At 40.3% G+C, this 14367-nt stretch overlaps 1 protein-coding gene across 27 annotated transcripts in view; it reads right to left on the bottom strand.

Annotated features, from left to right (window-relative positions):
* LOC122618168 (protein phosphatase 1 regulatory subunit 12A) overlaps positions 1-14367 on the bottom strand; it is a 30802-nt gene that overhangs the window by 14826 nt on the left and 1609 nt on the right. For 8 of the 27 annotated variants that reach the window (XR_006326005.1, XM_043794353.1, XM_043794352.1 and 5 more), the window contains exons 3-12: positions 4818-4930; positions 4200-4754; positions 3778-3866; positions 3239-3415; positions 2978-3091; positions 2668-2758; positions 1574-1963; positions 946-1038; positions 751-879; positions 228-444 (exon numbers count right to left, since the gene is read on the bottom strand). Coding sequence is in view for 26 of the 27 variants with exons in the window: in XM_043794353.1 (XP_043650288.1) it covers positions 228-444; positions 751-879; positions 946-1038; positions 1574-1963; positions 2668-2758; positions 2978-3091; positions 3239-3415; positions 3778-3866; positions 4200-4754; positions 4818-4930 (1968 nt within the window). In the remaining variant the exon portion in view is untranslated. Of the gene's footprint in view, positions 1-227; positions 445-750; positions 880-945; positions 1039-1573; positions 1964-2667; positions 2759-2977; positions 3092-3238; positions 3416-3513; positions 3714-3777; positions 3867-4199; positions 4755-4817; positions 4931-14367 lie in introns of those variants that run through there. The other 19 variants (XM_043794367.1, XM_043794366.1, XM_043794365.1 and 16 more) reach the window with 13 other exon arrangements.

The following is a 14367-nucleotide window of genomic DNA, read 5'->3' as shown; positions in this document are numbered from 1 at the left end:
TATTTTTTCGGTTTTTGATCTGGTGTGTATTGCTCAACGTTTGAGTGGGTGTGAACTGCATGTGGACATCGTGTGTGGATGGTGTAATCCCGGCTAGGACTACAGGTATGATCTAACAGTGATTCTATGAAGAGAGCTTCCTCGAGTGTGAATGTTTCGGCTTGGTTTTTGTTGTGATAGCTTGGATGATCTGGTTAGAGTGGCCACTTGGACACTGGACTACTTACGCCGCTGTTGCTGATCGTGTTCGTGGTGGTGGTGCTGATATTGTTGTTATTGTTGTTGTTGGCCATGCCCATGTTCTTCTTCTTAACCAGCTCCTCGGCACTCTTGATCTCGTCCAGGGTGACACCTTGGGTGGACCGGCGAGTCTCCCTCACGCGCTTAGCATGTGCCTTTCGTTGCGTTTCGCTCTCTTCATCACGCACCGGTGGCACAAAGGATCTACGTGTGGGTTGAGTAAAAATATGTAGTTTTAGCATATGCTTTAATACTAAACATCTAAACTGCATTAAATAAACGGGCTACAGCGTTGGAAAGCCAGTAGAAACACATCGAGCCTTTAAATGCTAATTAGCACATGTTAATTCATCGATCGGAAAGTTTAAAGGTAAATTTAACCTCAGTTCTAAATCACAAATCATGCTACAAAAAACACTTCGCTTTCTTGGGATCAAAAATCGGGTTAGCAGCTGTTTAGCGGGGTTAGCTCAACGTGAATGAAAACAACCATTAATTCATTCTCATTACTTGAAGAAGTTCTTGATCATATTGCTCGCGGATTGTTTGGGCGGTGGCTTGGAGCTCTCGGCATCGCTGACACTGGCCGTGGACGAGTTGCCATTATTGCTCTTTTCTGCTATTTTCGCTGTAACTTGGCTAATTGATCGACAATGGAGTTTTTAAAACAAGTTGTGCACATTATGATTAACCAAATAAACTTACCTGCGAATTGGTGGGGTCTGTACAGTTGTCGATGGAGAATGGATCGCCGTGGACGCTGTGCTCGTAGGCGTGGCAATCGTAATCGTCGGTTTCCTGAGGGTAATCAAAATAGAAAGACTTTAGAGAAGGGTTCGAGGATGAACTGGGAATACAGCCAAGAGTAGGTAGACGACATTGGTGCGTGGCCTAGGAAAATATGTTAAATAGTTTGGTGCAATGAGTTCTTATACTGAAGGTGTAGCCGAGAAGAAGCTAAGCAAAAGCACAGTTACGACAAATTAGGGTTGGGTTAACAGCTATGAGTAGACACGATTTTTAAACTAGATCAGATTGTAGTCCATGAAAATACCATTACTTATAAGCTCGCATTAGGTACTAAATAATACAAAACTGAGTTTGGATTATATTAAGAGTATTGCATACAAGGTAAGCTTTATCAGCATCTTAGTGTCCTAATTTAAACCTTATTAGGTTCCACTATTTCGATTTACAACTCAACAAATTCAAATGAAGCAAATGAAATACATACAATAATAGTTCCCTGTTTACAATTTAACAACTTCTACTTAATGTAACTAACAAATCTGATCTAGTCGGTCTTTTGGGATGCGTTGAATGCAAAACAAACCTGTAATACATTGAGTTATCTTTGAGTGAGGCCGATCTTTGTACGCTATATAATTGATTTGCTGCCGATGCTGCTGCTGGTTGCTGTTGTGGTTGTTGTGTTGTGCTTGTGCTTGTGTTCTTCGTGTTCGAGTGGGTGTTGTTGAATGTACTGGTTGTTGTTGTGGTGGAGGTGCTTGTTGTCGTTGTTGTTGTGGCGCCAGCAGCATATCCCAATAGCAGATCGCTTTTGTTGTTGTTATTGTTGTTATTATGATAGTTATTGCTACTTAGGTTGTTATTGTTATTGGATTTATTGGCAGCAGCGGCACTAGCATTTGCATTCGCCGGCAAAATGGGACAGGAGTTGGCCTTTATGCGTGCCCGCAGCTCATTGTACTTTTGATAGAACCTGTCATTCGGAATTTCCGATTTGCGGATTGGCGGTTGGAGTGTGATTTTCGAGCGTTTTTCAAACGTTTATTCGTGCGGGCGGGCGTACAGGTGGGCGAGCGGAGCGAGCAGGTGGGCGAGCGGGCAGGTTAGATTTCGGGATAAGCGTTTTGATGAGTTTGTTGTTTTTGGTTGGTTGTGGTGCGTTGGCAATGCAATTTTTGTTCGATTTTTGATTGTTGTTTAAAAGGGTGGAAAAAAATAAAGCAAAACAAAAATTTTAAAATCAATACAATACTTTGTTTTCCCTTATTTGTTGCCTTTTGCAGTCAACGCTTCACTTTGCCATAATGCGAGTGGTGTTATGGAAAAAGCTCATAAACGGAAAGCTTGTGATTCATGGAGATTCCCAGAGCTTTCCCAGATCATGATTCCATCATGGGTAAATTTAAACATTTTATCAGTATATGAATTTCCAGAAAAGCTAAATGAGTGGTTAACAGTTTTAGCGTGAGTATGTGTGATAATGATAATGATGATAAGCAAATGCAATCGGCAAAAGTGAAAAGCGAACTGCAAAGTCAACCAATAAATCAAGACCTTTGGGTGCAATTTGGCCGATCGATGTACATGATTATTGTATATGTGGGTTAATCTGAGATGCGATTGGGTGTTTGTGTGTGAGCGGCACGCAATGTTTTATTTTCTTGGGGTTCAACTCACTTTTGATCGTTCTCAAAGCTTTGCGTGCGCCGCAAAATGACGTCGTTGGCGGTCTCCGAGCTATTGCTGCTAAGCTCTCTATCAGGAACTTCTGCAAAATGGTAATTATATTGATTATTACTATCTGATTTGATTACAAACGTTGCCAATCAGTGCTCTTCAAGGGATTGCAGATAGCTGTGATCATTGTAGATTACAACGTTCGGTGCATTGATGCATTAACACACAAAGGCTTTCCTTTTTGGAACAATTCATTAATTTCTTATCTGTAACCCCTTAAAAAGCACTTGACAATTCCATTAGGACTTACGATTATTAGTGGGACTGTCGTTGGGCGTGCGGGGCAGTTTGCGTCGCCATGGCGCCTCCTCCTCCACTGGATGCTCGGCGGCGTGGATCTGCTGGTTGGGCTTGACGTTCTCAGCTGTAAAAGCAACATGTGAAAAATGTTAATGTGATCCTCGAAAACAATTTAAAACTAGGAATAGGTTAGTGGCTATTGGACGGGCTTATCACAGAAAGGGTTCGTCGAGGAACTCCTCAATCGGGACGCAAAACAAATGCCGACTACCTTCGCTCTCGGAAAGACTGGTCAAGTGTGAGCTTTCCGTGGAATCACTCAGCTCTTCTGTATCGCTCTGGCCACTGGCCACCACTTCGCCACCTCCACTAACATCATCATCATCATCATGAGCAGCGTTTGGAATCGAAGAATCAGTTTCGGTAGCTTCACGTGAGCCACTGGCAGCTGCAGTGTGCGTGATTTACAAGCAGAGACAATACACAAATACAGAGAGAGAGAGAGAAAGAGACACTATACAGATACAGAGAGAGAAAAACAGGATACCACTGATGGATGACCGTGATCATGATGAAGGCAAATTATACTGGACAATGTGATCTTGAATGACTAAAATACGAGAGGCAGTGGCAAATGTTTTACGATTAAATGCTCCAACAACAAAAGGTTATCGCGCATGAGAACCTAAACAGGATAATAAACAGGACGAACACAAGAGTGTGTGTGTGCGAGAAATCAAAGAAAGCTATTCGTTTATATTATGAGTTCAGGGTAAGCTGGAGATAGCTCCGATTTGGAGGCATACGCACCATCCTTTGTGGCATCAGTTCTCACTTCAACGCGCACAAGTTTAGTGGGCGTCTTGTCCACATGATTTTCCATTGCATCTGAGATTCTGCTGAAAAGTATGAACAATTCATGCATTAGTTATGTGTTTTTACAGTTCCCAATGCTACAGATTATAACAACATAATTTAACAGCAAAAAGTTATCAAGAACTTACATTTGTTTCAATATTTTTGTATAATGCGTAATGCGTAATTTTCATTGAAATAATATTAAGATAAGTGATTCACCAAAAATACTATGACTTAAAATTCCTCCTTTTGAATTTGTTTCAATTTAAAAAACAACATGCTTTTCGCTGTAAAATATTTGTAAACTTTTTAAGCTACAGAATCCCTCATTTTGTTTTCATTAAAAAATTGTTGTAATTTTATAATTCCCTCACCTTATTTGACTAGATGGTCGCCGCTTGTTGCGTTTGTTGGCCCGCAGTTCTTCCAGGAATTTGACTATTTTGCGATCGGCCACATCGATGCATGACTGCCCGGCATAGTTTCGGATATCCATGTCGGCCAGTGACTCCACGAGCATCTCGGCCGTCTCCCGCTGACCCCAATGCGATGCCGCGTGCAGTGGCGTCCAGCCATCGTTATCCTGGCGATCAACATTGCCACGTCCAGCCAGGAGCAGGCCCAGAACTTTCGTATAACCCTTTGCGGCGGCTACGTGGAGGGCTGTGGCTCCCGTTTTCGGGTGCGGTCTATCCACCTCGGCGGCATCGCTTCTCAGCCACTTTTTGGCATCGTTCAGCATCGCCTGCTCCTCGGCCTTTCGAGCCTCATCCACATTGATGTTCAGCTCCTGCACCATCTTCTCCATGTAGTCAATCATGGCCATGTGCTGCACATCGATGGCCAAATCCAAGGCCAGATCGCCATCGCTGTTCACAGCGGCCACATCAGCGCCGTTTTCCACCAAATACCGAGCTATGCTCACAAATCTAGGAAATTGGTCAAGCACAAAATGAGTATTGAAACTGATTGGAATTCGGACTAGAACTCACCCGCAGGAGGCAGTGGCGTGCAGGGGCGTCCAGCCCTCGTTATCCTGCCGGTTTATGTCGGCACCTCGCTCCACCAGAAACTCCACCATGTCCAGATTGTCGTCTATGCACGCCTGTAAAATGAGTATCCAAAATGAGTATCTGATTTAGAAAGCGGTATGGGAATTTTTTTCACAAAAGATATGAGGCAATTTTAACATCTTTATATATTTATCTAACTTAGAGTATTCATAACTTAAAGCATAAAACTATAAGTAAAGTGAGATCCAGAAGCATTAGCAGCTAAGACCTTCTGCTATTCTAGGGTGACAATGATATTTACAGTGCATGAGAGATACAAATTTTATTGAATGTTTGAATGAAAGACACCTGTTCTATGTAGGGAAAGGGAAGGATTTGTCCATGTAGTGGTGGCATCTTTAGCTGTTTTTCATTGCCTAATATGCCAATGTGACTGGGGCTCCAGATTAGTTAAGTTTTTGGGAAGTGGTTAGAGACAAGGTTTCTTATGCTATTAAAAGCTTTACTCACATGAGTTTGTATAACAACGAAAAAAGGTGTCATGGTAAACTCACTTAGGTATTTACATGGCTTTATATGACGATATAAAAATTAGCTTACATATACTTTTTACGCATCATTTTTGTAATCATTGCAATGTTCATGACTTTCATCAATTAAGGGCAAAATGAACTGCATAATAACGACAATAAGCAAATCATATTTTCTGGTGAGTGTGCTCAAGTAAATTTTCTCACAAAATACAAACGTCTATCTACTATAAATTACTCATCTTTTGGATGAGACTTCCCCATTGTATTCCAAATTGAAAGGTCGAAACCTTAAACATGAATCCTTGAAAGCGTTCTACTTTGCCAAACGAAACGTACTCGTATTTATTTAAATTTTTATGGCCAGAAAAACAATTCGATTTCCCGAACAGAGTCGTAAATGCAGTGCATCAAAAGTTGAATCAACTTTCGTAGATGAGATTCGCTTTGCAACTCGCCTCGATTTGCTTTTATAAGAGCTAGTAAATGATTTAAAAATGTTGTGTTTATCTTGCTAAAACGCGAAAGTAAACAGCCAGAAGGCAAACGCCAAAGCGGAGCGTATCCAGCATGGTTCGGTTGTTTATGCGGATTTCCGCTGAACCCGCCTAGACATCTCTTCATTTGGCTGGATGGTTAGATGGCACATGCAAGCCACCGAACGACGATGATATCATCGTCCGCGACTCCGGCGCTTCTTTGGGCCGCTGCTATCTGGGAACCAGCGAAGAACAACCCAGCCCAGCCCAGCCCAACCCAACCCAATCCAACCCCACAACAATGGCGGGGCGACACGAGTGGAGTTTTCGTCTCCACTCGCGCCCGTAGTTGCAAATGCCGATAAGCATTCTTTGGCGCAAAAGCCACAGCTCCGTCGAAAGAAAAGAAAGTAAAAGAACAGGCCCATAACAAAAGGCGCTAACTCTACTATATCAATGCACAGCCAAAAAAAATCGAACAGGCACATTCCAATTGTATATTGTATGGGTTCTTATCTGCGCGATATTCATTCAGCACGGCTTATGTTATTGGCATATTTTTGGAAGCAAGCTAATAACTAGTTTGCTTATCAAAGTTTTCAACGGCAGAACACAAGCGACATAATTAACTCAAGAAGTCTACGGTCTGCCTTTTCTGGATTATATTCACGGCAACGCAAACTGCATACAAGCCATTTTTAAATATTTTTTAAACAGCAATAACTTAATTACCAGTTACATTTAGTTTTAAAAAAAAGTATTAATTGCTTTGGGTACCAAATTATAAAGAATGAAGTATTTCATGATTAGTACTGTCTCATAACATATTTAAAGAACAAATATTATATTATTTTTAAGTGTTTCCGGTGTCATTTGTTCTTTTTTTTATTTTCCCAGTGTATTTCCCCCACCTCCCCTCTCGCATTTGATAACAGAGCCCGTTTGAGGAGGGGGCATTATACAAATCAAATGACCGATTCTCGCCTGTGTCTCTCTATCGTTCTCTTCTCTGTCCCTAACGCGGCATATGTTAATTCGAATTTTTTACTGGACGAGCTTCAAAGTGACTTCTTTGCCGTTGCTTTTAGAATCCAAAAGCAATTTCCATTTCGCAGTACAACGCATAACAAAAAAAGCAGAAGAAGGCTAGAAAGAGCGAGCGAGACGACGGCGGGTGGGCCGCACAATTTGTAAATCTGGAACGCAGCCAATTAATTAATTATGAACAATTTTGATAAGCTGACCGACCGGCAGGAAAAAGGGGTTTTGCGAAGAGACAACGCCCACGCGTGACCATCCGCAAATCAACTTGACGACAATGTCCAATGGCATTTTGTGGTATGCAAACATTTTTGACACGAGCTATTCCATCAGCGAAATTCCCTCGATTCCCCAGATTTTGGGCCTTAATGTCAGCAGAGCAACGGATTCTACGCTATTTCCATTTGCATGGCCAACCCGAAAAGCGGTGAAAAACGCGAAAAGAAGAAGAAAAAACAAATGCATGCTAAGTTTAGCCTTTTGTTTTGGCACGCCATTGAGCGGCATTTTCAGCCGTTGCACGCCAAATGTTATTCACCTCGCCGCATTACGTATACGCCGCGTAGCAGCCCCCATCTGCAGCCAGAAGCCAACAGCGACTTGTTGAGACGGCTTTCAGACTCTGGGCCGCCAGCCTAACGTGGCTCATTACGCGGCAGTTTGCCAGGCGCCAAGCTCCATTTGGCCCCCGCTTTCCTAACCATCAATGCACATAATTCTGGCTTATAACTCAATAGCCTGAATAATTCCTTTGATGAAGAGGCTGGCAGGAGAGTTCCACGGAAAACCCTGCTTCAGAGGCAAGGCTTGGGGATTTCAGCTTAACTAGTACGCGATTACATATTCAAGGCATAACTAATTAAGTTAAAGATGAACTTTGGAAAGACAAACAACGCTTTGATAACCAACATTACTACAAGTTTAAACTAAGCCATGCTAATGAGATATCCCTTTGAAATTTGTGCTTTGTTGTTTGTTGAATTGATAAATCAAGATATATTTAATCAAACATAATTTTTTATTCAATACAATCGAATATTTTACATGATTTTCTTTTCATAATTTTCCCTGTTCCCTGCTAAATTTCTTTCTCTTTGTTTCATTTCGATAATAAAAACATTAAATATTTTAAAATACGTCTTAAGAAACATTCCTCGGCACTCATTGACCTGCCGCCTTAGTATACAATTATTCGGGAAAAAGCAATTGTGCATATATTATAATTGAAATGCCAAAATAGGCGAGCCAACCGCTTGAGTTCAATAAATTACAAATTTGGATTAGCGCCACAAGATAAAAGCGCGAAGAACAGACATAAAACATATGATATATGTACAATATACACACATAGAAAGTATATATACCTAAACGTGCCTATATCCCACCGATTTCGAGGCAGTTGCTCTGTGTGAAATGTTTTAAAATATTGCAGAGCCTTTAAACATTTCGATCGTATCTATTTCTCTTATTTTATCTAGGGGAAAAGTTCTCATGTGGCTCAATAGCATTTCGCCACTAAAAATGCTTGGCATATTTTTGCCAAATTGTATAACGATTTATACAGCGCCGTTTGAGTAGGCGCTTTTGGTCAGCAAATTGTTTCCGACTTTCAATATATTTATACCCGTTACTCGTAGAGTAAAAGGGTATACTAGATTCGTTGAAAGTATTAACAGAAAAGCGTTCGACATATAAATATATATTTTGATCAGATCAGTAGCGAGTCGACTGGCATGTCGTCTGTCCGTCGTCTGTCTGTCCGTCTTCGTATGAACGTCGAGATTCAGAACTAAAAAGTAGAAATGAGATAAGAATACAGATCCAGGACATAGACAGCCAAGTTGTCGATTCATGTTGCCACGCCACTCTAACGCCCACAACCGCCAAAACTGCACGCCCACTTTGAAAAGTTTTGATATTTTTCATTTTTTTAGTCTTGTAATTTCTATCGATTTGCAAAATTTTTGCACGCCATCTAACGCCACAGACGCCAAAACTGCACGCCCACTTTTAAAAAGTTTTATATTTTCATTTTTGTATTAGTCTTGTACATTCTATCGATTTGCAACAACTTTTGCCACGCCACTCTAACGCCCAAACGCCAACTGCCGCCCACTTATGAAAATGTTTTGATATTTTTTCATTTTTGTATTGTCTTGTAATTTCTAACATTTGCAAAACTGTTTGCCACGCCCACTCTTGCGCCCACAAACCGCCAAAAACTGTCAGTGCTAAAGACTCTCCTTCGCACTTCCACTAGCTGAGTAACGGGTATCAGATAGTCGGGGAACTCGACTATAGCATTCTCTCTTGTTTTATTTCTCACTTTTTTCCACTAGGCCAGGTGGGACCAGTCAACTGGAAGTGTGAAAAATAATGAACACAAGCTATTCCAAAATGAAAAATAAACAAACCGAAAGAAAATCCAAACGGAAACAAGAATCTAGGCAATTTTCTTATGATTCTTTTGATTCCAAAATTGATGGTGTGCTTGCGAAATTACATTGTAATTATAAATTTAAAGAAAACAAACGGATATTAACTCTTATGTAGAATGAAATAGATCTTAGAAATAAATTTTACAAAGCTTGTGCTTGCAGTAAGCTTTAAAAAACAATCTTATCTTTTCAATGTTTATTTACCCAAGATTTCAAGTGTGAATAAGCTGATATGATAATCAGTATTTCCAGTCTAAACTTTCACCTGTGCAGTTTTCGATTCAACGAAGTTTTCGTTGATAAAAAAATATATAGTTCTAAAATTCAGGAGAAATCGTAAATGAGTAATAGAAATTCTAAGAACTATCTAAATGATTTGGATATGGAAAACATTTCCTGCTGGGAAATGTTAGAAGTTAGTACAATTTGAACGATGTTTCCAGGAAAAAATATAACAATACTTCCATTAAACACGTATAGAATTGAACATATTTTTCCGCCGAACTATTTCTGAACTCATGTCGTCATGGGTTGGCAAAAATAATCGTATTTTTCGTATAGTTCCCGCTGGTTTCGGTTGGTTTATCCATAAAACAGCAGATTTCAAATCGTGTGTGTGCGGCGCGTGCGAGCTAAATGTACATATAATAATTATAATAATCGGGCAGCGGCAGAATTGGCAACCAGAAATGATGGAAAATAAAAGATTGGATAGGCCCAAGTCGAAGGAACTCGGTTGTAAAACGAAGCATTTTTAATGGCATACATTTCGCGTCTGGCTATGGCTAGAAATGGTATTATGCAACGCACACACATCACATACTGACAGCAGATACAGATACAGATGCGAGATGCGGACTGCGGGCTGCAGACATCACATCAAATTGTATCTGGCATAGAGCGAATTTTCATTTTGATCATTCGCATTCGTTTGTTATTTTGGGTGTAAAGCACGAAACGAGAAATAAATCAAATCAAGTGTAGCGACCGCATCCATTTATATACAACCAAAACCAAACAGATACATCCAGAGAGATCATTCTTGAGGATATTCGATTTGTTGTATCTGTGAATCTGTGAGTCTGTATTCTATATTCCGTAGTCTGTACTCTGTACTCTGTAGTCTGTAGTCTGTAGCTGTGCGTTTCAACAGCTGTCCGTCCCGTCAGTCCGTCGAGAACCGGGCCAAGGTTAGAAAACACGTCAATAAAGCGCGTTAGCCGACAGCAACAAATCTACCAGCGCTCATGCTGTGTGTATTTCTCATTTTGGATTTGGGAAAACTCACGCAACTTTTCCCAACTCCCCAAACACACCGATCCGCTCGGTCCGCCGATCAGGACTCGTCATCCATCCGCGACTCACGATCGTCATGACAGCGGATCGGCAATTGTTACGATTATTATGCACTCAGCACTGACTATAGCTCAATTTAGCAGAAGTCTTGACAGAATAATTTCTTAATTTATGCGGCGCCGGTTGGCCTGCCCTTGTCCCGTTCCCCCACCCTACAAAAATCGAAATATATCAATTGCTAATTGGCAGAAATGTATGTATATAAATCAATTCTTAATTTGAGCAAATCATTGATAGAGGCTGATTAATGAAGAAACACAGATTCGCACTCAGGGGACCAAAACCTGATTGGATGTTTAAAAGAGTTTCTAGTATATAGATGGGTAAATTAGGCAAAACGATAGTTTCATTCACAAAAGAGACATAAAATAAGTATAGTTTTTTGATTTGCTCTTAATAGTTTCACTTCAGAGCTACAAAATGATTCATTTGATTATAATTAACGCACTAAAAGAAAATACATATGGCCGTTAAACCCACGTATTTCCAAAAGTTCTTATTTTAGCACTCACATCTAATTCATGTGAACTGGTGTGGACCTTGAAATACAATTATATAAAATATATTTCGAATAAAAAGCGCCGCACTATCCTTGAACTGTATTTAAATGTAGATTTCTGAGTCTGAACGCCTGTAAACAGCCGTAATTTATTGCCATTTCTTTGATCATTTCCCACTTGTCCCCCTGCGAGTTTGAACGTCATTGCACGCAGCCAGCTTGTAGGCCACATGAAAATCAAAGTCAGCCAGCGGCATGGATACATGGTCACTTGCAACAGCCTCCTCCCCATCATCTACATCACCTCTATCCTCGCGTTCCTATCTTCCTCTCCATCAGTCAACATCATTCATATGAAGACCAAGGTAGCGGCGGTACACAGTGGAACTGGTGGCAGCCTAAGATTTCCTAAATATTTTATGTACTTTAGAACTAGGTTTCTCACTTCTGATTAAGTTCCATCGCGACCCAGCAGTTCATTCCCTACATTTGTTTATCAAGTAAATGTTGATGTTGACGCAATACACAATACAATCTCACTCGCGTGCATAACAAGTATTTATCACTAAGTTCAAAGTTTATGTTCATTTCATTATACATTTTCAATATTTCATGATTTAATATTTCACGCAATTTTCAGACATTAATTTGCATATCCGCTGGAATGAGTTATGTGGTACTAATAAATACTTCTTCACATACTAAGAAATGTTTAATTAACACAAAGATAAATCGTTATTGTTAACGTATAATTTATACAATCTGTTGTGTATCAAATGTTTAATATGTTCTTGAGAACAGCTTATTTGAAGCGACAGAAGAATACCCTCCTGCCAGAGAATAGATTTTGGAACCATTTCTATGAGACTTAAAACCACTGTGGCCCATCCTGTCCGCAGCCGTCGTGTCGCATGCCATTGAAAATGTGGTGCAGGTGTGGTGCTGTCGTTGTCAATGCTCATGAATGGAAGGCCCAAAACGTAGAAAACACTCACCTGCATGGGTATATGTGAATGTGAATGTGAAGTTGGTGCGGCATGGGCCAAAGGAAAACGACTAGCAAGAGAAAGGGCGGGGGAGGACTTTTGCAACCATTAGAGGACTTGTAAGTGCAGCCGATAAGATAATTATTTTAATAAATGCAATCGAAATTCTGCTTTGCGGTCTAATGTCAGGAACGAATGTCAGGAACGACAACGGCAAGTGAAGCAAATAGCCGCAGGTTGCGGCCGCACTTGCACCGCAAACAATGTGGCAGGTAATTCAAAACGTTTGCACTGTTCCCATTGTTATTATTATTTATTATTGTGCTGCTCGTAGCCGCTGTTGCTGTAATTACAGTGCACTCCCAGACAGTGAAGCCTCCCCTCAATGCCCGCCATGCCCGCACTCGGCAAATTAGCATCTGGTTAACAAGTGCGCCGCGGTTAAACGGTGAAAATCTACGACTCTTCGCTGGCGCAGCATAATTAGAATCAATTATATCGAATTGGAGCAAGGCAGAGCGCACAGTGAGTGCAAGATGGGTGCGGACAGGCGGCACTCGTGGAAATTATCTTAGGAATTTGATTGGGAATCCCAGGGAAAACCATTTCGGCGATACGAATTTCATTTTTAAATTTACAACGTGGTGTGCCAGATGAATCAGATTTCTTTTGTTGTTCTGTTATAGTTATTACCAAATTCAATTTGAGAGTGCCCATCTTGCACTGACTAAGAAATTTGCATAAGAATGGGAGATTCTAGAGGCTAATTTATTTTGAGTTTTTTGAAATTTAAAATAGGATTGCAATAAAATTCTTACTAAACCCGAATTTTCTTTCTATTGTTTCATATTAATTAATTATCTTGAATATTATAACAATCAAAGGAATATGTGTATAACAATAAAAAGAATATCCATGATATAACAGAAAATTGCAGTCTTAACAGTTGGTTTTATATCATTTCCGTGCCAGCAAAGTATCATTAAATTCCTATTCTTCGACATCGCACAAAATCGAGTTAAACAAATGGGAGGAAAACTGAAAATGATTTTGCGAAAATCTTTGGGCTTTCAATATGTAAACGCGCTTTCGTGTGTATGGGTTTTGTATGTTTTCTTGACTGTTAAAAATAGAACATTTTGTATTTTTCTTATTTAATGCTTTTGGCCGTTTGCCTTTTGCTTGTGGTTGTTGTTGCTGCTGCTTTTGGTTTTGCCGTTCTGGCCATTCGACTTGTAAATCGTCGGCTTGCATTAGCCATGTATTTGCTGTATTTGTTAATATTCGAAATTCGAATTGTTGCGGCGGCGGTGTTGAAACCGCAGAAAGAGCACGAAATACCCAACAACAATTATGGTCGAGCGTCTAGCGATCGGCGCTGCACAGTGGGCCTAAAAAGGAGGATCATTCTTGACCTTGAGTGGGTATCCTTTAAAAATGACTAAACAATAATAACATCGTTGTTGTTCCATATCGCATTAATTATCTTCTTTGTTTTAATCTTGTAAAAAAAATTCACAGTGGAGGTTAAATCATGTAGATTAAATCAACTTGAATAAGATTTATATTATATTCTTTATAGTAAATAGTTAATTCTTTCGTTTCTCACAAGATATTCTTGTAGAACTTTGATAATTTGATTCCATGACCCCTTGGAATTTGACCCACCGTGCGATCCACGTCAGCACCACAGTTGGACGCAACGCAACAGTGTCGAAACTGCAGCACACTGCGCCCGTTCCACCCCATCCCCACCCCCATTGCACCCCTCACCCCTCACCCCCTAGCCCGGTCGCGTGATCGCAGTTGCAGCAGACTGACGCAACGCCTAGCTCCCTTCTATAGGGAAATCAATCCGTGGTGCAAGGGGATGCAGTGTAAATATATGTGAACATACATTAATTAACTGGACATTGCACCTGATGCAAATCCACCCTTGATAGAATGCCTAATACTCGATAAATACTAGATAAAGGACGATACATGGAAATCGAATAAAAATTCGTATTTTGTCTTACTGGAACCGATGTCGAATTTGACTTGTTACTAAGGAAGACGAAGTAAAAGTCTTCTGAATAAATAAGGAAGAAAAAGAATATTCTTCTTTACTTTAGTTATAAATCTTTACTAGCTTAAAACGCACCCTTCCGAACCAGGAAATAATAAAGTATAAGCCAGGTAAGCGAATACTGGCAGACTC

This window comes from Drosophila teissieri, chromosome 3L (assembly GCF_016746235.2).
Source record: "Drosophila teissieri strain GT53w chromosome 3L, Prin_Dtei_1.1, whole genome shotgun sequence".
Classification (NCBI taxonomy): domain Eukaryota; kingdom Metazoa; phylum Arthropoda; class Insecta; order Diptera; family Drosophilidae; genus Drosophila; species Drosophila teissieri.
Note: the sequence above shows the minus strand (reverse complement) of the source record. Positions and strands in the feature narration are given on the sequence as shown.